Raw genomic sequence first — 22,582 nt, forward strand, 5'->3', positions numbered from 1 at the left:
GTATCATTACATTTTATGACCCCAGTAACAGAAAATAATTACCATCATTACAATGAAACTGTCTAACTGAACTGCAATGTAAAAACTACAAGAAAGACCATCTAGAATCTTCATTGTATAATACTTTAAACCTCCTGTGCTAGAGGCCCCTGGGACAAATGCAAGTGATCCCTTAAGGACATACTAATGTTTCAACTATTTGGCTTCTGAAAGCCCACGAGTTTTAACATTTTACTTTTTAGTCTTTATGGGTACATGCAGGTCAGTTGGCAAACATAGTAAACACAACTATGATTACTACCCTAAGTTCAAAATTTCCTTTATTATTTGTCAGCATTTGAGCACAGTCTGACTTCACTCTTGTCTCGATGCTGCATTTTCAGACTTCAAAATATAAACTCTTTTCACTATGTAGCACCAACAGATAGTTTGCTTCCATGTTTCTGTTGAACACACAAACTGTTTTAAATGCACTTACCTTTCATTTTGCACCTTTCGAAAATAATTTTTTAACAAGGTTTCTACAGAACTGATTAAAAGTAGAACATTTCTTCCTCTCAGTTTACACCACACAGAGAACAAGAGGTTTGCTCTACTACCTCTGAGCCTTATGGTTTTCTTATTTTTAGTACTGTTATGACAGTGTGTCACTATAATTCTTATTTTTCCTTTCTTTCACTCATATTTTATCTTGTACAAGTCAATCTGCTCGGTTAATTCTTTTAAAATATGAACCAATTTCACTCATTCTGCACACATCCACAACTTTCAAAAAATCAGGAGCATTTCTCTTAATAGCCTAATATTTGATTATTTTAATTGTCCATTTTATTCCCCAGTACTAGCAGGGTGGCTGAAGAAACCTGAATAGTTAGTGTGTGAAACATTTCTGCATGTTGCTGTCATTAAGTCTCAGATTGTTCCATTTCTTATTAGTGAATCATGGAAATCAGTAAACTTAATGTGTCTGTGTTGACTCTTATCTTCATTGACATAAATACCTACAACATCTGTACGACTGTTTGCTTTTGTGAGGAGGAAACTGTTCTTTCTGGGTTTATAATGATTCCTAACCTTCCCTCCAACACTGTTTTTCCTTCCTCTTCCTGAAAGGCATAAGTATTAAATACCTTTCAGACTTCACTGACAGCAACAAGCAGAAATGTTTCACGCTGTAACTGATCAGGTTTCTTCAGCCACTCGGTTAGCACAGAGGAATAAAATTAATTTCTTGATCTAAACTTCTGAGATTTTTTTTGTATCAAGAGAATTCCAGGTGACTGCAGCTGTACCATTTTGGAATTGGAAATTATACTTCTAAACTTATAATTCCTTAACTCTCAAAACAAATATATTTATTAATTTCTGCACATCTTTAGTTTTGAAACCATGTAACATTTAAATGTTCAATTGGGTGCTTAATAACTAACAAAAACACAGTAAAAGTGCTTTTAGTCTCAATGAGGTATTTATTCTTACTCAGAAATAATTGTACCACATTCCATACACTTCCTTTTGCTAGACATTAACATACTTAAAGATACATATCCTGCATGTTACAGTACTGTACAAAGTAAACCAACATGCATCTGAGGAAGGAAGTTCATAATTGTATGATACTCCAGCATTATTGTGTGTGTGGATGTTGCACTGAAAAAAGGCTAGCAGGTACTTGGTTGTTTAACTAATACACATCCGTGCAATAGCTGAACCTGCAGGTCTGAACCAGGGGGATATATCTATCTGGGAAAAGAAGGCTGGAACCCTGCACATTTAAGAATCCAAGACAACTAATTAAGTCAATAGCAGGCACATACAGACATCCATCAGGCATGGATTTCAAAGTGAATGAGGCAGACTGTTTCGAAGTTGTGCTTTTCTTTTATAGTTTTTAGATCAATCTCTTTTTCTGTATTCTTCTAGTAATGATGCTTCTTTTATTAACTGTTTTACATTTGTTTCTAATCATCATTTCCATGGTGGAGATATATTTTTTTCCTTTATTACTTTGTTTTCTTGGTAATACTTTCTCTGTTATTAGCTCTGTTATACAGTAACGCATTCTGTTAGTTTCTATTATATCATATGTATATTTTTACTTTACATTAATAATTTTTATTTTTAATAATCTGTGTCTTATTCACTTTTGGTAGTCTCTGTCTCTCATATATATTGTTATATGTATCTATTTCTATCAAAACCACCAGTTCACGCCTTAAATTAAACTCTTCATGGTTAAGATTTTTTTCCTATAGCTTGTTTTCTGCTCTTCTTGCCTCTGTATAGACACAAAGCTCTCAACCTCTTACCACAAAAAAATTTGGACAAAACCAAAAATAATGGGGGACAAGCCTCAAAAATAGGGATACATTTTCAATATTGTTGTGTTGTGTCTTTCAGCTTTTCCTGGTTAGGGGTCGCCATAGCGGAACTCCGGTCCGCTAATGATTGGCAGTAGATTTTTACATGTCGAGTTGCCAGCTCTGATGCACAGCCTTCAATGAAGGTACGCCCATTCACGCATGTCTCCACACAGAAGACGCTCTAGCTGAGAATCGAACAGGACAACGTCGTACTGTGAGGTGACAATGCTACCGCAGCACCACCACCGCAGTTTCAATATTGCTCTTACAAAATTAGAAAGTTGCTAGAATAAAAAAGTCTTGTGTTGTTATGCATTTTCTGAATTATATGAAGTTTGAAACTCAAATGACTGTCATTATTTAGTGAATTTAATCCTCAATGATTTCCCATAAAAATAAAAAAAAAATCACAAATTTTATGAGGAACAGATGACAAATATGAAGCAAAAATCTAGACATTCTGCGAAAATTTGTAAAGTTGAGAGGTATGACAGACATATCTTGATTTTTGAATAATTCTCCAGCTAGACTTCCTGAGATTTTGTTTTGTGAAACATGTTCATTGCTTTCAACATTTAACTGAATTAATGAACACTTTTCATTACTGTAATACTGCTCTACATCCTGTCACTTCTTCAGCCTGTACCTGTTTTACTGAATAACCATTCTGAAGTAGCATTTGTATCTCGGGTTCCCATTTCAAATCCTTCACTTCTTAGCAGATCTATCACTTCATTTTCAATTGGCTCCATTTCTGTCTCACTGACCTACTTACTTTTCAGTACTTTAGACTTCTGTGCTGCTATTCTCTCTTGTAACACTTGACATGTCTGGGTTTCTTCACCTATATATATTTGCAAATATTTCTGATTTTGATTTAAGACTGTAAGTTAGAACTGATTTGTTTTCTTCATACGAGTTGCACCACATTAGGTCTCAGTTCTTTTCTCGAGTCCATTTCTCTCTTTTTAAGGTTGCAAATAAATGTGGCCTTTTTTTTTCACTTAATACTTCCTTTTCTGCATCTTTTTCTAAATTCATCAGTGTTTTCTCATCTACATATTGTTTTGCTTTTATTTGATCAATTACTGATCTTAGGTTGGAATCTGTAATGTTTAGCATTTTTTCCTTTTCAATGACTTTTCTCTTTTCGACTTGCTCCCTTACTCTTGAAATGTAACCCCTTTTTGGAAACTCCAGGTTTGCTGCATAAAAATGACAAAACAAGATTTCATTTTTGTCCTTAAGTGTCCATCTCTTTGTTTTCATGCTGTTTGCCTGCCTTACCATACTTTTTCCTTTTTGAGGAGTACTTTCATTTGTCACAGTGGGATTTCTTAGATCAGTGTGGATATTTTGATGATTTTTCAAAGTATTTTTAAGTCTAAAACTCTTGTCACATATGGTGCATTTAAAAGGTTTCTGCCCAGTGTGGATACTCTGATGTACTACCATTTGACTCTTCTGTGTAAAACTCTTGTCACATATCTTGCATTTATATGGCTTTTTCCCAGTGTGGACACGTTGGTGAACTATCAAACTACTCCTCTGTGCAAAACTCTTGTTACACATTGTACACTTGAAGGGTTTATACCCAGTATGTATGTTCTGATGAACTATCATATAACTTTTAGACCTGAAGCTCTTATCGCACATGGTGCACTTGTAGGGTTTCTGTCCAGTGTGGCTCTGCTGATGAATTAGCATGTGACTCTTTTGTGTAAAACTCTTGTCACACACAGTGCATTTATATGGCTTTTTCCCAGTGTGGATACGTTGGTGAACTATTACACTTCTCTTGTATGCAAAACTCTTATCACACATTTTGCACCTGTAAAGGTTTAGCCCAGTGTGTATGTTCTGATGAGCTATCATATCACTTTTACATCTAAAGCCTTTGTCACACATGGTGCATTTGTAGGGTTTCTGTCCAGAGTGGTTATACTGATGAGTTTGCATGTGACTCTTCTTTTCAAAACTCTTATCACACATTTTGCATTTGTAAGGTTTTAGCCCAGTATGTGTGCTTTGATGAGCTATCATGTCACTTTTATATCTAAAGGCTTTGTCACACATGGTGCATTTGTAGGGTTTTTGTCCAGTGTGGAGAAGTTGGTGACTTAACATGTGACTCTTCTGTATAAATCTCTTGTCACATGTGGTACATTTATAGGGTTTTTGCCCAGTGTGGATACACTGATGAATTACCAGACTCTGTTTGTGCTTAAAACTCTTCTCACACATGGTACATTTATAGGATTTCTGATCAGTGTGAATATGCTGATGCCTTACCATAGTGTTTTTGTGCCTAAAACTCTTGTCACATGTGGTACATTTATAGGGTTTCTGCTCAGTGTGGATACGCTGATGACTTACAAGAGCGCTTTTCGCTCTGAACCTCTTCTCACATGTGGCACATTTATAAGGTTTTTGCCCAGTGTGGATACGCTGATGAACTACCAGACTGCTTTTGTGCCCAAAATTCTTCTCACACGTGGTACATTTATAGTGTTTCTGCTCAGTGTGGATACGCTGATGCCTTACCAGACTATTTTTATGCCTATAACTCTTGTCACATGTGGTACATTTATATTGTTTTTGCTCAGTGTGGATATGCTGATGAATTATAAGAGTGCTTTTCTGTCTAAAACGTTTATCACATGTGTTGCATTTATATGGTGTCTGCTCAGTGTGGATACGCTGATGACTTATAATAGAGCTTTGCTGTCTAAAACTCTTCTCACATATGGCACATTTATAGGGTTTTTGCCCAGTGTGGATACGCTGATGAATTACCAAACTGCTTTTGTGCCTAAAACTCTTTTCACACGTGGTACATTCATAAGGTTTCTGCTCAGTGTGGATACGCTGATGACTTACCAGATTGTTTTTATACCTACAAATCTTGTCACATGTGGTACATTTATATTGTTTTTGCTCAGTGTGGATACGCTGATGAATTATAACAGCACTTTTCTGTCTAAAACGTTTATCACATGTGGTGCGTTTATATGGTTTTGTCAGTGTATTGTTTTGTGTTTTTTCACTGTGAATTAAAAGAGTAGAAAACCTTTTCTTAGTGGGCATTGAAGTGCTGCTGTCATTAAGCCAACTGCCCTGCCTTTCTCCTGCAGAAGTTTCCAGATGCATTTCTTGTTCTGTTTTCTTCATAAACTCACTGCTTTCCAAGCTTTTAAGCTGTCTTGTTTCAGCCTGCAACATGCATTGCAATGTGAATGACATCTTATCTGAGGGATATGTGTCACCTTCAGAATCCTGATGTTTCCCATGGGATGACTGTAGAATCTGCAGATCAGGGAAATCTACAGGTACATTCCTGTGGACTGAAAAGAAATAATGTGTCAGAATATAATGAGCAACACTGCACATTTGCTTCTCTTACCCGTGGTTTTACAAAACAAACTACATATCAGCATAGCCACAAAAAAAAAAACTTTCTAATTTGTAACGGTAGAAAGCACTGCAGAGCTATTTTCATTAATGAAGTGCTGCCATTAAAATCGGTGTCCTATTTACTGCTCCTTCTAATCACATGCCAATACTAATCACGCTTAAGGCTTTATAACAGTATGTCTGATGTAACTGGCATCTCTAAGTCCTCCCCAAATTATCCTCCTCCTCCAGCTTCTTGTGACAGCATCACTGTTACTCCTAAAAAGTAAGAAACTCTTACAATCAGCTTGCTTGATGGCTGAAAGGTGCAATCAGCTCATTCACTAGTGACAACAAGAAAACATGGTACTAGTCTAGGTTCACTACAGTCATAACACAAAAACATGGTACTAGTCTAAGTTCACTACAGTCATAACACGAAAACATGGTACTTGCCTAAGTTTCAAAAACTAGTCATGCTTAATGGCACTGTTTTCTAACACAATAGCTTTATGCATTTAAAAACTCACCATTAGCTGCAAATAACTGGTAGACATTATAGAATCAGACTGCAGGATTTGATTTAGCTGCAACATTTTAGCAACAGATAAGCTTCTTGCTACTGTTACAATGGCAAAGAATGCTTCCTTATTACTAGCGATACTAAGTAATCAGACTCTTGTTACTGTTGCAACGATAAAGAATGTTTCCTTATTACTAGTGGTACTCAGTAATCAGACTCCTATTACTGTTACAATGGTAAAGAATGGTCCCTTATTACTAGTGGCACTTAGTAATCAGACTTTTGTTACTGTTGCAATGGTAAAGAATGTTCCCTTATTACTGGTGGTACTAAGTAATCAGACTTTTGTTACTGTTACAATAGTAAAGAATGTTTCCCTATTACTACTGTTACTAAGTAATCATACTCCTGTTACAATGGCAAAGAATGTTTCCTTACTACGAGTGGTACTAAGACTCTTTTTACTGTCACAATGGTAAAGAACGTTCTGTTATTACAGGTGATACTAAGTAATCAGACTCTTGTTACTGTTGCAATGGTAAAGAATGTTTCCTTATTACTAATGGTACTACATAATCAGACTCTTGTTACTGTTGTAACGTTAAAGAACGTTCCCTTATTGCAGGTGATACTAAGTAATCAAACTCTTGTCACTGTCACAAAAGTAAAGAAAGTTCCCTTATTACTAATGGTACTAAGTAGTCAGACTCTTGTTACTGTCACAATGGTAAAGGACATTTCCTTATTACTGGTGGTACTAAGTAATGAGACTCTTGTTACTGTTGCAACGGTAAAGAACGTTCCCTTATTACTAGTGGTACTAAGTACAAATAGAAAAAAAGACTGAAGTCCTGATGCTTTTATTCATGTGTTAAAGTAGATAAGCTTAGTGGTACAATTGCAACTTTCCACGTAAGAAAGCTAACATATATTTACTATTGTTCCTGACCCATGATATGACACAATACAAATGCCTGTAACAGGGTTCATAAATATACCTGTTGAATACATAGAGATACAATTCCATAAAACTATCATTATCATTCATAAATATACCTGTTGAATACATAGACATCGTCTTCTTCTTCTTCTTCTTTCAGCTTTTCCCGGTTAGGGGTCACCACAGTGGATCATCTGTCCACTCTTGATTGGCAGTGGAGTTTTTACAGTGTCGAGTTGCCAGCCCGGTGCCCAGCATTCCACAGAAGGCATACACACGCACACACTCACACTTAGGGCCAATTTTAGAGTGTCCAATCCACCTACTGCACGTCTTTGGGATGTGGGAGGAAACCGGAGCACCTGGAGGAAACCGAAGTGACCACAGGGAGGACATGCAGACTCCACACAGAAGGCACCCAGCCAAGAATAGAACCAGAGAACCTCTTGCTGTGAGGTGGCAACGCTAACCGCTTCACCACCGTGGCCGCCCAGTTGAATACACAGAGATACAATTCCATAAAACTATCATCATTTATAAGTATACATACATGTTGTATACATAGAGATACAATTCCATAAAACTATCAATATCATTAATAAATATACCTGTTGAATATACAGATATACAATTCCATAAAACGATCATCACCATCATTCATAAATATACCTGTTGAATACATACAGATACAATTCCATAAAAAGTACAGTTTTGTACCGACCATAAATGTAGATGTTCGAGTGTCTTCACTGCTGCAGTCATTACACTTGGGTTATCCTGCCATCAGGCAGTCCCGCAGTCGGCCAGAGTTCCAAAGTCTTGGCCTGGCGTCAGTTGCTGTCGCTTCTTCCCTGACGTCAGTGCGCCAGGGGTATATAAGATGCAGCCAACGCCATTTTCTTCAGTTTTTCTTGCCCCAGATGTCAGGTGCCCCCAAATAGGTAGGCAATACATATTGCTAATAAAACATACAATAAAGGTAAAAGCAAAACCTTCAGTTACCAGCAAATACACCACATAGGTAGTATAGGGTTGAAAGGTATAGATAAGTCCCATCTAAGAAAGAGGGGATGGCAGGTGGGTAACCTGAACTGCAGCAGTGAAGACACTCGAACATCTACATTTATGGTAGGTACAAAACTGTACTATGTTCATCGTCTTTCACTGCTGCAGTCATTACACTTGGGTTGAATCCCAAAGCTGAGTTAGGGTGGCTAGTTCTGTAGAGGATTTGGGGTGGCTATGAGGCCCTGCAGCACTGCAGTGGCAAAGCCAGCTCTGGATCTAGAATAAAGAGGCAAGTGATAATGCTTGGTGAAGGTGTGCACTGCACTCCAAGTTGCAGCTTCCAAGATATCTTTGGTAGGTACTCCTCTAAGGTAGGCAGTTGAAGTGACTGTTGCCCTGGTGGAATGTGGCCTAATGTTACTAGGTACAGGTTTCCCATGCTGTGTGTAGCAGAACCGGATACAGTGTCCTATCCACTTTGAAATGGTCTGCTTTGAAATAGCCTTTCCCTGTGATCCTGCAGCATATGCTACAAACAATTGCTCAGTTTTTCTGAAAGCTTTTGTTTTGTCCAAGTAGAAACGTAATTGTCTGTGTATGTCCAAAAAATGCAGAAGCCTCTCCCCTTTATTCTGGGGATTTGGATAAAATGTTGGCAAGTGAATAGCTTGGTTAAGAGCCACACTGGATACCACCTTAGGCATAAATGAAGGGTTTGTTCTTAAGGAAACCCTGTCTTGGTGGAAAATGATGAAAGGCTCCATTGCCATTAGTGCCTGTAACCCTGAGACTCTTCGTGCTGAGGTTACTGCCAGAAGCAGAGCAGTTTTCCATGATACATATTTTAATTCTGCTGAATTGGCTGGCTCAAAAGGAGGTAAAGTTAGTTTTTCCAAGACAAAATTGAGGTCCCAAGTTGGTGTTGGTGCTCTCCGGGGTGGTCTTATGTTTTTAGCCCCTCTGAGGTGCTGTTTTAGCAATGGATGAGAGAAAATAGGAGGATCTGTGTTGTAATGAGCCGAGATGGCAGAGGCGTGGATCTTAATGGATGAAAAGGATAGTCCTTTGTCCAGCATCTCAGTTAAGTATTGTAATATCTGAGGAATATTTGGGACAAGAGGGTCAAAGCTTTAAGCCTGGTTCCAGGCACAGAATCTCTTCCACTTTTCTGAATAAGATTTCCTGGTGCTAGGCCTCCTGGCCTCCAAAATGACATCCATAACAGCTTTAGAGAGAGGTGTTGTCTGCTTGACTAATGAATCTGCCATGCAGCCAGGTTTAAGGTTTTGAGCTGACTGTGCAGGATCTGATTGTTTTGTTGAGTCAGAAGGTGCGGAGTTTGAGGTAAAATCCATGGTGGGCCTTGAGCTAAGTTCTTTAAGATTGGGTACCAGTGCTGGCGTGGCCAGTCTGGGGCAATCAGGATCATCTGTGGGTTTTCTTGTCTGGCTTTTAGTAGTACCTTTGAAAGGAGAGGCAGTTGTGGGAAGGCATAAACTTTTAGGCTTTTCCAGCTGAATGAGAGAGCGTCCACTTTCCATGCTTGTGTGTGATAAGTCCTTGAGCAGAATTTTTGTAGTTGGCAATTCATTGGGGAGGCAAAAAGATCTATGTCTGGGCACCCCCATTTTTGCATTATCATGCTGAATACTTGTGGATTTAATTTCCACTCGTGAGGTCCATAATGTTTCTGCTTAAGTCGTCTGCCAGAGTATTTTTCTTTCCTGGCAGGAATTGTGCTTGTAGATGAACTTGATAGGTTAAAGCCATGTTCCACAAGGTCATGGCTTGCCTGCAGAGGGGATAAGAATGAGTGTCCCCTTGCTTGTTTATGTACCACATAACTGTGGTGTTGTCTGTATTTAGTAGTAGTTGTCCTGGATGCAGAAGGTCCTTGAAAGCTGTTGGGACATTTTGTACAGCTAGCATCTCTTTTTGATTGATGTGAAGATGCATTTGGTCTGCGGCCCACATGCCCTGAATACATTTTCCTGCCATATGTCCTCCCCAGGCGTAATCCGAAGCATCTGTTGTTAGTGTATGCCTGGCTGTGGGTAGAGTGAAAGGCTGTCCCTTGTTGAGGTGACATGCCTGTGCCCACCATCGAAAGTCCTGTTGTACGCAGGGAATAAGAGGTATTACTGCTTTCAAACTGTGACAGTGTTGAGTCCAAACACTTTTTAGGTACCATTGTAATTTCCTCATATGCAGTCTGGCATATGGAATTAGTAGTATGCAGGATGCCATGAATCCCAAGGCCTGCAGAATTTTTCTTGCAGGGAGCTAGGTTTTTGTTGCCATCAATTGAAAGTACTGAGACAGTTGTCCTTGCTTGTCTGGCGTGAGACAAGCCATCTGGGCCGTTGTATTTAAGCTGGCACCCAGGAATATTATCTCTTGTGAGGGCACTAGTTTTGACTTCTTTTCATTTACTGTGTACCCTAGGCAAATTAGCATCCTTTTTACAAACACCAGATGCTTTAGAAGAATGTCCTTGCTCTCTGCTTGAATAAGGCAGTCGTCCAGGTATGGATATATTTGAATTCCTTTTTGTCTGCAAAATGCAAGTACTGGTGCCAGGCACTTTGTGAAGATCCTGGGCGCAGTAGATAAGCCAAAGGGCAGTGCAGAGAATTGGTAATGTATTGAACCAGCTATGAATCTGAGGCATCTTCTGCAATTTTGTCTGATAGGGACATGCAGGTATGCCTCTTTGAGGTCCAAAGTTACAAGCCAAGCCTTCTTGCCCAGCATGGGAAGAAGCTGCTGTAGTGTCAACATTCTGAATTCCGGAACATCCAGGTAAGTATTTAGAGTAGAAAGGTCTAGTATGGGTCTCCAGGCTTTGTCCTTTCTGGGGACCAGGAAAAGTCTTGAGTAAAATCCTTGTCCTTGTTCCTGTTGTGGCACTTTTTGAATAACTCTCATGTCCAGGAGGGCTGTAATTTGTTTTAGTGCCTCTGCCCATTGATTTTGTGGCAGGTCTGGCATTCCTTTTAGCCTTGGTAGAATGTGAAAGTGGAACCTGTAGCCTTGAGACACAATATTCAGAACCCATTTGTCTTGGGTGATTATATGCCAATTTTGAGAAAAAAGTGCTAGTTTTCCCCCTAAGGGAGTTGCCAAAAGGTAAGTGCTTGGCATTCGAAGGGGGAAGTCATTGGGACTGTTTCCTGTAAGGTTGTGGCTTGTCTTCACCTCCTTTTGGGGTTGAAGCACCCCACTGTCATGGTCTGTAAGAGCCTTGGGGCTGAGATCTGCCTCTTGGGCATCTGTATCTGCCTCTTTGTGGTCTGTCTGACACTGGAAAGGACCAATTCTTTGAAGGCCAATTTCTGCTAAATCAAGGTGGCTGTACCTGTAAGAAATCCTTCACTGTTTGTATAGCTTTTGCCTTATCCTCCATTTTCTTTAATACCTCTTCTGCCTTAACACCAAATAAAATATCCTGCTGTAAAGGAGCATCCAATAATTTAGCCTTAACATGATCAGGTAAACCTTGTTCTTTTAACCAAGCATGCCTTCGAATCACAGATCCTGTAACTGCTGCTCTACAAGAAGCCTCTAATGAATCAAAACCACATTGCAGAGTATTTTTCCCACTTGTTCAGCTGCATGCAATAAATCCTGCATTTCCTTATAGTCAGGATGTTCTGAACTTGTAAGCATTTTCTGTTTTAACAGAGACATTAAATATTGTTGGTATTTAAGCATGTGAAACTGGCAATTTAAAGCTCCCACTGCTAAAGTTGCAGAAGTGTAAACTTTCTTCCCCTATCTGTCTAATGCTCTAGAATCCCTGTCAGAGGGAACTGGATTCTTAGTCGTGGAAGCCTTTACCCCTTTGGGACCCTGGGAAATAGTTTCTGGGTCAGCAACAGGGTTTTTAAAAAGAAATTTGTGAGAGTCAGGGAATCTGTAGTACCTGTCCGGCTTGACTGGAGCAGGGGGCAAAGAATCAAGATTTAAACTGGATTCAGAGAACACATTATCCACAATATCTAACACTGGCAGAATAGCAAGGGGTCTGTGCTGAGGTAATAAAAGAAAGTCTCTGAGCCTTTTCTTGGATTCTGACAAATCCTGGCCCTCCCAATGGAAATGCTCCCTCATGGTATGTACAGTTTCCCCAAAAGAATAATCCTCAGGAGGAGAGGCTGAAAGAATTGATTCTTCAGCATCAGAGTCCTCACATGGGGGTAAAGAGTATCCCTGGTCTGAAGAGGAATCAGAAGAAATGGAAGCCTGGTCAGAGGAATCATAGTCTGTATCCTGCCTAGGCCTTTTATCAGGAGGGGGATGGGTACCACTGATCAGAGTAATTAAGTCTTCGGCCATTTTGAGCATCTGTTTTTTAGGCATGGAGGCCTGTCCAGGTGAATGCTGTACTTGCCTCTTTGTCTTTAATGGAGTTTTAGACTTGGCAGTAGTTTTTATGGTAAGCTGTGAAGGTCTGAAAACACCCTCAGAAAACGATGCCTGCTCAGTGGCTCCAGACCCATCTGAAGGTTAGTTTCCATAGGCCCAACACTTTGAGTATCCAGAGGCCTAGACATCTCCACGTGGGAGTCGGAGGCGGCCTGTGGCTTTGAGGTAGCGAGTGTCAGGGGCTGCGAAAGCGCCTCACTGAGAACCGGTGAACCGGCAACTGGCCTAGAAGAGGCTTCATCGTCAGTTTTGGGCCTTGGATGCCTGTCCTTATCCTTGTCTTTGCGTTTTTTGTGTATTCCGGTCGTCGGTTGTTCCGATGGCATGGTGTAATTAAACCTTCGGCCAAAGTAATGGCGAGCAAAATCAAACCGACGTTTAATAGTGCGTTTGTTAAATCTACCACAAAACTGACAACTAGTGACGTCGTGGTCTGGGCCTAGGCATGGAATACAGTAAGAATGAGAATCCTTATGAGGTATTTGCTTCCCACAAGAAATACAATTATTAACTTTTACTGACATCGGTCTGAGGCAAGAAAAAGTTTCCCCAACGGGGTACTTAGCTTTATTGAAGACTTTGGTTCTGAAATTCGAATTGGAAATCTCAGGAGTCGGCCGACCGGCACTTGCGAACTGCTTTTGCTTCGGGCACCGTGCAGCAAGAAAGACTGAAGAAAATAGCGTCAGCTGCATCTTACATACCCCTGGCGCACTGACGTCAGGGAAGAAGCAACAGCAACCGACGCCGGACCAAGACTTTAGAACTCTGGCCAACTGCGGGACCGCCTGACGGCAGGATAACCCATGTGTAATGACTGCAGCAGTGAAACACGATAAACATCTATCATTTTGTTCCTTACCCATGATATGAAAAAAATACAAATGCCTGCAGCAGGGTTCATAAATATACCTGTTGAATACACAGAGATACAATTCCATAAAACTATCATCATTCATAAATATACCTGTTGAATATATATAGATACAATTCTACAAAACTATCATCATTCATAAATATACCTGTTGAATATACAGAGATACAATTCCATAAAACTATCATTGCCATCATTCATATATATACCTGTTGAATACATAGAGATCTTCTTCTTCTGGCTTAGGGGTTGCCACAGCGGATCATCTGTCCGCTCATGACTGGCAGTGGAGTTTTTAAGGTGTCGAATTGTCAACCTGGCGCCCAACCTTCCACAGAAGACATACACACCCACACACTCACACCTAGGGCCAATTTTAGAGTGTCCAATCCACCTACTGCATGTCTTTGGGATGCGGGAGGAAACCAGAGCACCTGGAGGAAACCCACGCGACCACAGGGAGGACATGTAGACTCCGCACAGAAGGCACCCCAGCCGAGAATCAAACCGGAGAACCTCTTGCTGTGAGGCGGCAATGCTAACCGCTGCACCACCATGGCCACCCAGCTGAATACATAGAGATACAATTCCATAAAATGATTATCATCATTCATAAATATACCTGTTGAATACACAGAGGTACAATTCCATAAAACTATCATCATTCATAAATATACCTGTTGAATACACAGAGATACAATTCCATAAAACTATCATTCATAAATATACCTGTTGAATACATAGAGATACAATTCCATAAAACTATCATTACCATCATTCATAAATATACCTGTTGAATATACAGAGATACAATTCCAAAAAACTATCATCATTCATAAATATACCTGTTGAATATACAGAGATACAATTCCATAAAACTATCATTATCAGCATTCATAAATATACCTGTTGAATACATAGAGATACAATTCCATAAAACTATCAATATCATTCATAAATATACCTGTTGAATATACAGAGATACAATTCCATAAAACTGTCATCATTCATAAATATACCTGTTGAATTTACAGAGATACAATTCCATAAAACTATCATCATTCATAAATATACCTGTTGAATATACAGAGATACAATTCCATAAAACTATCATCATTCATAAATATACCTGTTGAATATACAGAGATACAATTCCATAAAAGTATCATTATCATCAATCCAGGTTGGAAGGGTGGCCTAATCGTTAAGGTGTTTGCCTTACAAACATGAAGTGCAGGGTTTGAGTCTCACAAGGGATAATTGGCTAGGCTTAAAATGGCTCGCAAGGGCAGTTAGTTTAGTATTAACCTATGAACCTATGAATCATCATTCATAAATATACCTGATGAATACATAGAGATACAATTCCATAAAACTATCAGTATAATTATTCATAAATACAATTCCATAAAACTATGATTATCATTTATAAATAGGGTCTATGTTATATGTTCGAACGCTTAATCGCTTGAACAAGTAAACATCGACTGTTAGTGACTGAACAACTAATTGATTGAACATATAAAAAAAATAATATTTAAAGAAAAAAAAAGAAAATGTAAAGGCAAGCCCCCCTGTACCCCCACATCCCCCCTACTTAAATATACCAACTCCGAGATCGTACTTCAGTGTGCTACAGTGTGGAAATGGAAAATTTCCCATTTCGTTCACTGTTGTGCAATCTTGGAGTTGGTATATTTAAGTAGCGGTGGGTGTGGGGGGCACAGCCCCCTTGCTTACACCCTTAAGTTTTTTTTTTTTGTTTACTTCAGTTTTTTTTTAATTTTTTACAATATTTGAACATTTAAATGTTCGATCACTGAAGGTCGATCTTCAGCAATCCAATCATTTAAGCATTCGAATATTTAACATAGACAGCATAAATATACATGTTGAATATACAGAGATACAATTCCATAAAACTATCATTATCGTCATTCATAAATATACCTGTTGAATATACAGAGATACAATTCCATACAACATTGTCTACATGAGGTTGGGGGTGTCGTGTCAGCTGTCACCAACTGAGCTCCTCCATGAACGATTCTGAAAAGCCACTCCTAGTGACAACAGTCTTCAACCTAGCATTATTGATAGTTGGACTACCCTTGTTTCTCCTGCCAACCTTGTTGACTTGGGTCTCTTAAGGCAGTGTAACAATTGCCTCATGCACACTGACAACCCTGTACTAATAACTTATTCTAGTACAGAGTGCAAGAGATGTATCTATGCCAAGAATCTTGAATTCATGCTCTCTCGCACTCAAAACAGTAATACAGAAGAGGTTGTCAACTCACCCACCACTAAATATGCACATAGTACCATTACTCATACACAAAGTGCGCATCAAACACAAAATTTATCTACACACATGGAGGTTCTCTCAAAAAAACTACCAAAACACCACAGACCTCCAAAATACAAGACTGCTACAACTAACATTGCCCCGACAGCACCAACAACACATAGCAATACTAGTGTCTCACCCAGCAAAATATTAAAAGGGTACACTCAAAAAAAAATTTACTTGTCATTGGAGACTCAGTGGTGAGACATAGGGATGTCCCACTCACTAGGTTGGACAAGGAGAAAGTCATAGTCAGCTGCCTGTCCGGTGCCATAATTTGCCAGATCACACATGCACGTAGGCCTCTCAGCAACACGTTCAATTACAACTCTGTCATACTTCATGTTGGTGTGAATGACCTGAGACGTACCTAACTGGTCTATTTGAAGAGAGACATGGTTGAGCTCTCCGAGTATGCACCCCAGGCAGGTATGTCCCTAGCCTGATGCCGCAATATAAACAAAAAATTATTCATTTTAATAACTGGCTTAGTTTTTGTGTCATTCAAAAGGGAACCAGTACCTGTCAGACTGGGAAGCCATGGTTGACAAATCTTGCTGCTTTGCCAGAGATGGTTTGCACCTGGCACCTCTAGGTTTTTGGCTGCTGGCAAAGCCTTTTGCCTCCCCCATTGTGCCTTTTTTAGGCAAAGTCTCGAAAACAACATTAACAACATGAATTAGCCAATCACAACAAAATAAGGGTCATGCTGCTAAATGCTAAGAGCTTAAACCAAAAACTGCACTCCTTGGAAGCACTTCTATCACTAGAAGATGTAGATGTCTGTATTATCACAGAAACCTGGTTCAAGGCCTCAGATAGTACCATGGTGTTGCAAGGCATAATGCATTCCATACCTTTAGACCACAAAATGAACATATGAAAACCAAAGGTGGTGGGGTTTCTATCTATATTAGAGATAAATTCACCTCCCATCTAGTTAGACTGGGGAGCACCATAGAGTTACTCCAAGTCAAGGTTATGGTGGGTAAGACCCCCCCCCCCATCCAAGTCATAGCCAGTTATAGATTCCCCCTCCATGGGTCATGGTGCCCACAATGCCTACTTGACCAAACTGGAGACAATCCAAATTTTACCAAACACTCTGGTCATGGGGAATTTCAATTATCACACCATGAACTGGGGAACCTACGGTAGCCCCAACTCACTAGCACAAAAGTTCCTTGACTTTGTTAATTCAAATGCCCTGGAACAAACTGTTCATACCCTGACAAGAGGAACAAGCATTCTCAATATGGTCCTCACTAACATGTCAAACAGATGCAATGCCGCAACTGTCAGACACTCATTGACCACAAAAGTCACCTTCGAGCTGGCACTAACAACAAAACTCACAAAGGATGAAATCAGTCTAAAAAACTTCACCAGGCAGTGGTAACTACATCAACGCTTACACTAAAGCCCTGTACAATTACTTGCATAAGTGTATAAACTCGGTTGTACCAAAAAGAATCAAAGCTAGAGCACCAAGTAAAGCAAGCTGCCATGGTGGACATCCATCAACAAACTTTACAATAAATGCTAAACTTTGCTGTCCAAGAAAACAAAGGCAATGTTTCAACAATGGAAAAGCACCCTTCTCAGCCTCAACAGGCAAATAAGACAACTTGTCAACTCCTCTAAGGACTCATTTGAGAGAAATTAACAAGTACAGCCAAGGATAACTATAAGACCTTTTACAGCTATGTAAGTAGCCTAAAAGGTAATACCCAACCATGTGCAGAACTAGTGACTATTGATATCACACACAGTGACCCCACAGAGACAGCAAACCTGCTAGCAGATAGGTTTGGTGAAAATCTCACTCCCTTATCCCCTCCTAACTTATCACAAACCTTCCCCCCAACCCTACATATCTGAAGAGCAGGTCCTCAAAGCCTTGTTCAAGGCAAAAAAAACAGTGTCTATGGGACCAGAAAACCTACTAGGCTGTCTTCTAAACAGGCTTTTCAATCATAGCCTAACCACATGCTTTGTCCCTGCAGAATAAGTTCATAGGTTGGTACTAGACTATTGTCCCTAGGGCCTATACAAGCCTAGCCATAACAATTCCCTGGCTATTTCTTCCCACAGTATTTACTTCCCTGGACCCATGTCTAGCAGGGCAACTGACATGATCCCCAGGGTGAATTTCCTATCTCCCATCCAATCAAGGTTCCTTTTGAAGAGGGCCAAAGAGGCGCTCTGCCTGACATATATGGGCAGTCTATTCCAGAGTCTGGGGAGTATCTGGGTCAAGAACCTATCCCTTCAGCATGTTTTGTTCATTGTGATGACGAGATTTAGATCCCTGGAGCATGTGTCTCTGAGGGATTGGGATTTCTTTAAGTGTAGCATGTCCAATAGCTCTGGATTTGACATGGCCTTGTATGTTAAGCAGAGATCGCCTCTGAGTAGACGATATGCGACAGAGTATAGGTGGAGTGTTTTTAGATGGTCAGCACAGGGCATCTGCTTTAGGCCAATGAGGTATTTCTGCAGCCTTTCCAGTTGTTGCAGATGTCTTGAGAGGTACATACCAAACGGGGCATTGTATTCTTTAATGGGTCTAATGAAGGATGAGTACAATGGGACGATGAATTCCTTTTTTCTGGATGAAAAGCCCTTAGTGATGAGGTGTGCCACACAGACGGATTTCCTGACTGTTGTGGTGATGTGGTTATTGAAGGTGAGACCACTGTCCACCTGTGCCCCTTTGTCTCTTATCACACTTTCGGTGTTTAGTGTACTGCCACCTATGTGGTAATTCATGGGTACATGTTTTTTCCCAGAGGAGATAACTATACATTTCTTGGCATTGAGCTTGAGCCCATGGCTCTGGCACCAAGCATCTGTTTCTGTAACGCCCTTTTGTAGAATATCCATATCATATGGGGATTCAATAATGGCTCCCAGTTTGCAGTCATCTGCAAACTTTGTTAGCCAGAGTCCCTTAGTGTTGGCCTATACTTCAGAGAAGTAGATGCCAACAAGAGCGGTCCCAAAACCGAACCCTGAGGTTCTCCACTTGTCAAATGTCTGGAGCTGGATTTGGAGTCGGTTACTTTTACAGTGTGGGTTCTGTCAGTAAGCCAGTTGGCAACCCATCGAGTGATGTAGAGATTAATGCCCAGCTTAGTAAGTTTATCTATGATTCCAGAGTGGGGAATGGTGTCAAAGGCCTTGGTGAGGTCCAGACAGGCTGTGTGAACCACCATACCCTTGTTCACAGCTCTGGAAACTGATTCAATAAGTCATTCAGGTTCAGGAGACAAGATCAGCCCTTCATGGACCCAAACTGCATGGGGTTCAGTCTTTGAAGGTTGCCAATGTCTTTGTTTATAAGTTCCATTATAATACGTTCCATGGCCTTGCAGATCAGGCTCATCAGACTGATGGGGCAAGTAGTTCCTGGGATCCAAGGTGGATCCCCCTTGTTGAGTGGGATAACTGTAGCTGTGTGCCACTCAGTGAGCATGGAGTCTGAGGTGAGGCTATGATTAAACACGACACTTAGGTGAGGTGCCAGTTCATTTTGTAGTTCATGAAGTACACAGCCTGGGATGTCGTCTGGTCCCATGGATGCTGTATTCTTAGCTTTGGAGAGTGAGTTTTTACCTGTGTGGCCATTATTATTGGAATTTGGCAATCCTTTGGTATTGAGATGGGCTCTTTAGGAGGTGAGAGGTGGTGAAGTTTGCAATGAATCGATCTGCCAGTATATTGGCAATATCCTTGGGATCAGTATATTTAATGTCATTCTGTTGTAGCTCAGAGCAGATCTGAGCACTGCCATTTAGATTCTTGACATAGCTATAGAATACCTTGTGGTTGTCTTTGGAATCTTTGGCAATTTTATTTTCATAACTAGCTTTCGAGGATTTTATGAGGGATCTCAGCTTCTTAATGAGGTTGGTAAGGGAGTTTTTTGCATCCTGGGATTTTTCCTCTTTTCTGCAACAGTTTCTTCCTTTTGTTGTAAAGTTTGTTTATGGCAAGGGACCACCAGATTGGCTTCCTTTTTTTGGAGGAGAGCATCTTGGTTCTAATGGGGATGGCACTATTCATGCACGAGTGGATGTGCTCGTACAGTACCTTAGTGTAGGATTCAGCAGTCAAACTTTCAGTTCCCGTCTGCATGGGTGTCATGAAGTTTCTGACTTGAGTACCATGATGTTGGCTTTGCAGAAGTTTTTAATGGAGGTTTCCTTACTGGGGGGTCAGGGTGGGATGTGGATGTCAAGGGTGATTAGCTTATGGTCAAACCTGACCAATGAGGGGGGGTGACCATAGGTGTGGAGCATAGATTTCCCATGGAGAACAGTAACAGTTATTCCCCTCCACAAAGGTGGCCTAATAACAGACCAAGGGAATTACAGACCCATAAGCCTGACCAGCCTCATTTGTAAAGCTATGGAACATATCATTATGGACCTCATATATAAAGATATAGGTAACCTCCAAACCCTGGATCACACCCAATTTGACTTCATCAAGGGCAGATCCTGCCTGTTAAGTCTAGTGGACTTCTTTGAAAATATGACCAGGGCCAGTGACGAGGGAAAATTTGTGCACACAGCATACCTGAACATGGCAAACACAATCTCACATTCAGGCATTACTGATAAACTTAACAAACTGAATGTAAACCCCTCCAACTGGCTCACAGACAGTACACACACTATCAAAGTGGGTGACCTCACATCAACTAGCAGATCTGTTACCAGCGGGTGCCACAGGGGTCAGTATTGGGCCCTCTACTGCTTAGTATATACTTCTCAGAAGTTCAGGTCAAAGCTAAGGGATTGTGGTGGAACAAGTTTGTAGATGACAGCAAATTAGATGCACTCACTCAATCCCCAAATGATGTCAGTATACTCCAGGCGGGTCTCACGCAGACCAACAACTAGTGTATTAGTCATGGTCTCAATGCAAAGACATGTACCATCATTCACTTTGGCACAAACAATATTCCTTCACACTATCAGATCAACAGCAATAACCTAATTACCCACTAAGTGGTAAGGGACCTGGGATCACAAGTTAACTGCAATGTTAACTTCGACCACCATGTGTCTACTGTAGTAAGAAAAGCATTCTACATAGTACAATTGATTAGTAAAGGCATCGCCATGAAAGCAAAAGAGGTTATAACCCCTCTATACTCGGCACAAATCTGTCCCATAATTGAGTATAACACCCTGTACTGTACAAAACACATGCAACAACTGGAGAGATCTTAGAGGTTTCTAACAAAGAAGATCAAGGGGCTCTAGCATGTGCCTTACACAGTCTGACTCAAGTGCCTGTCACTATACTCCATATCATATGGATTTCTTAAGAAAGACTTGTATGCCTGGTCTACAGATTAATCCAAGAAGAGGCATTACTTCATATCAGTAAATCGAATGGGACTAGGGCTATCCATTTCAGGGACCAAAATATGGCCTGTGACTTAAATAGGACATGCTGGAGGTTCATAGGTTGGTACTAGGCTATCGGCCCTAGGGCTTATGCAAGCCTAGCCATAACAATTTCCTGGATATTTATTCCCACAATATTTACTTCTCTGGACCCCTGTCTAGCAGGGCGACTAACATGATCCCGGGGTGAATTTCCTATCTCCCATCCAATCATCAAGGTTCCTTTTGAAGAGGGCCAATGAGGCACTATGCTTGACATGTATGGGCAGTCTATTCCAGAGTATGGGGAGTCTCTGGGTCAGGAACCTATCCCTCCAGCATGTTTTGTTCATTGTGATGACAAGGTTTAGATCCTTGGAGCGTGTGGCTCTGAGGGATTGGGATTTCTTTAAGTGGAGCATGTCCAACAGCTCAGGGTTTGACATGGCCTTGTATGTTAAGCAGAGATCGCCTCTGAGTAGACGATATACCACAGAGTATAGCTGGAGTTTTTTTAGATAGTCAGCATATGGCATCTGCTTTAGGCCTGTGATTCTTTTAGTGAGGTATTTCTGTGGCCTTTCCAGCTGTTGCAGATGTCTTGTGAGGTACATACCAAATGGGGCATTATACTCTATAATGAGTCTAATGAGGGATGAGTACAGTGGGACAATGACCTCCTTTTTTCTGGATGAAAAGCCCTTAGTGATGAGGTGTGCCAGATAGAAGGATTTCCTGACTGTTGTAGTGATGTGGTTATCGAAAGTGAGACCACTGTCCACCGGTGTCCCTAAGTCTCTCATCACACTTTCAATGTTTAGTGTCTTCCCACCTATGTGGTAATTCATGGGTACATGTTTTTTTTCCAAAGGGGATAACTATACATTTCTTGGCATTAAGCTTGAGCCCATGGCTCTGGCACTAGGCATCTGTTTCTGTAAGGCCGTTTTGTAGAATATCCACATCATTTGGGGATTCAATAATGGCTCCCAGTTTGCAGTCATCTGCGAACTTTGTTAGCCAGAGTCCCTTAGTGTTGGCCTGTACGTCAGAGAAGTAGATGCCAAACAAGAGTGGTCCCAGGACTGAACCCTGAGGTAATCCACTTGTCTGGAGCTGGATTTGGAGTCGGCTACTTTTACAGTCTGGGTTCTGTCAGTAAGCCAGTTGGCAACCCATCGAGTGACGTAGGGATTTATGCCCAGCTTAGTAAGTTTATCTATGATTCCAGAGTGGGGGATGGTGTCAAAGGCCTTGGCGAGGTCCAGATAGGCTGTGTGGACCACCTTACCCACGCCCAC

General features: G+C 40.7%; 1 protein-coding gene across 2 annotated transcripts in view; it reads right to left on the reverse strand.

Annotated features, from left to right (window-relative positions):
• Positions 1–2,780: 2,780 nt before the first annotated feature.
• Positions 2,781–22,582, reverse strand: part of LOC122798746 (zinc finger protein 271-like) — a 63,304-nt gene continuing 43,502 nt past the window's right edge. For both annotated transcript variants that reach the window (XM_044067847.1, XM_044067848.1), the window contains one exon: positions 2,781–5,707. In XM_044067847.1, the coding sequence (XP_043923782.1) occupies positions 3,300–5,707 (2,408 nt within the window). In that variant the 3' untranslated portion in view covers positions 2,781–3,299. The remainder of the gene's footprint in view (positions 5,708–22,582) is intronic.

The sequence above is a fragment of the Protopterus annectens genome, chromosome 3.part1 (assembly GCF_019279795.1).
Source record: "Protopterus annectens isolate FY-2018-M chromosome 3.part1, PAN1.0, whole genome shotgun sequence".
Classification (NCBI taxonomy): Eukaryota; Metazoa; Chordata; order Ceratodontiformes; family Protopteridae; genus Protopterus; species Protopterus annectens.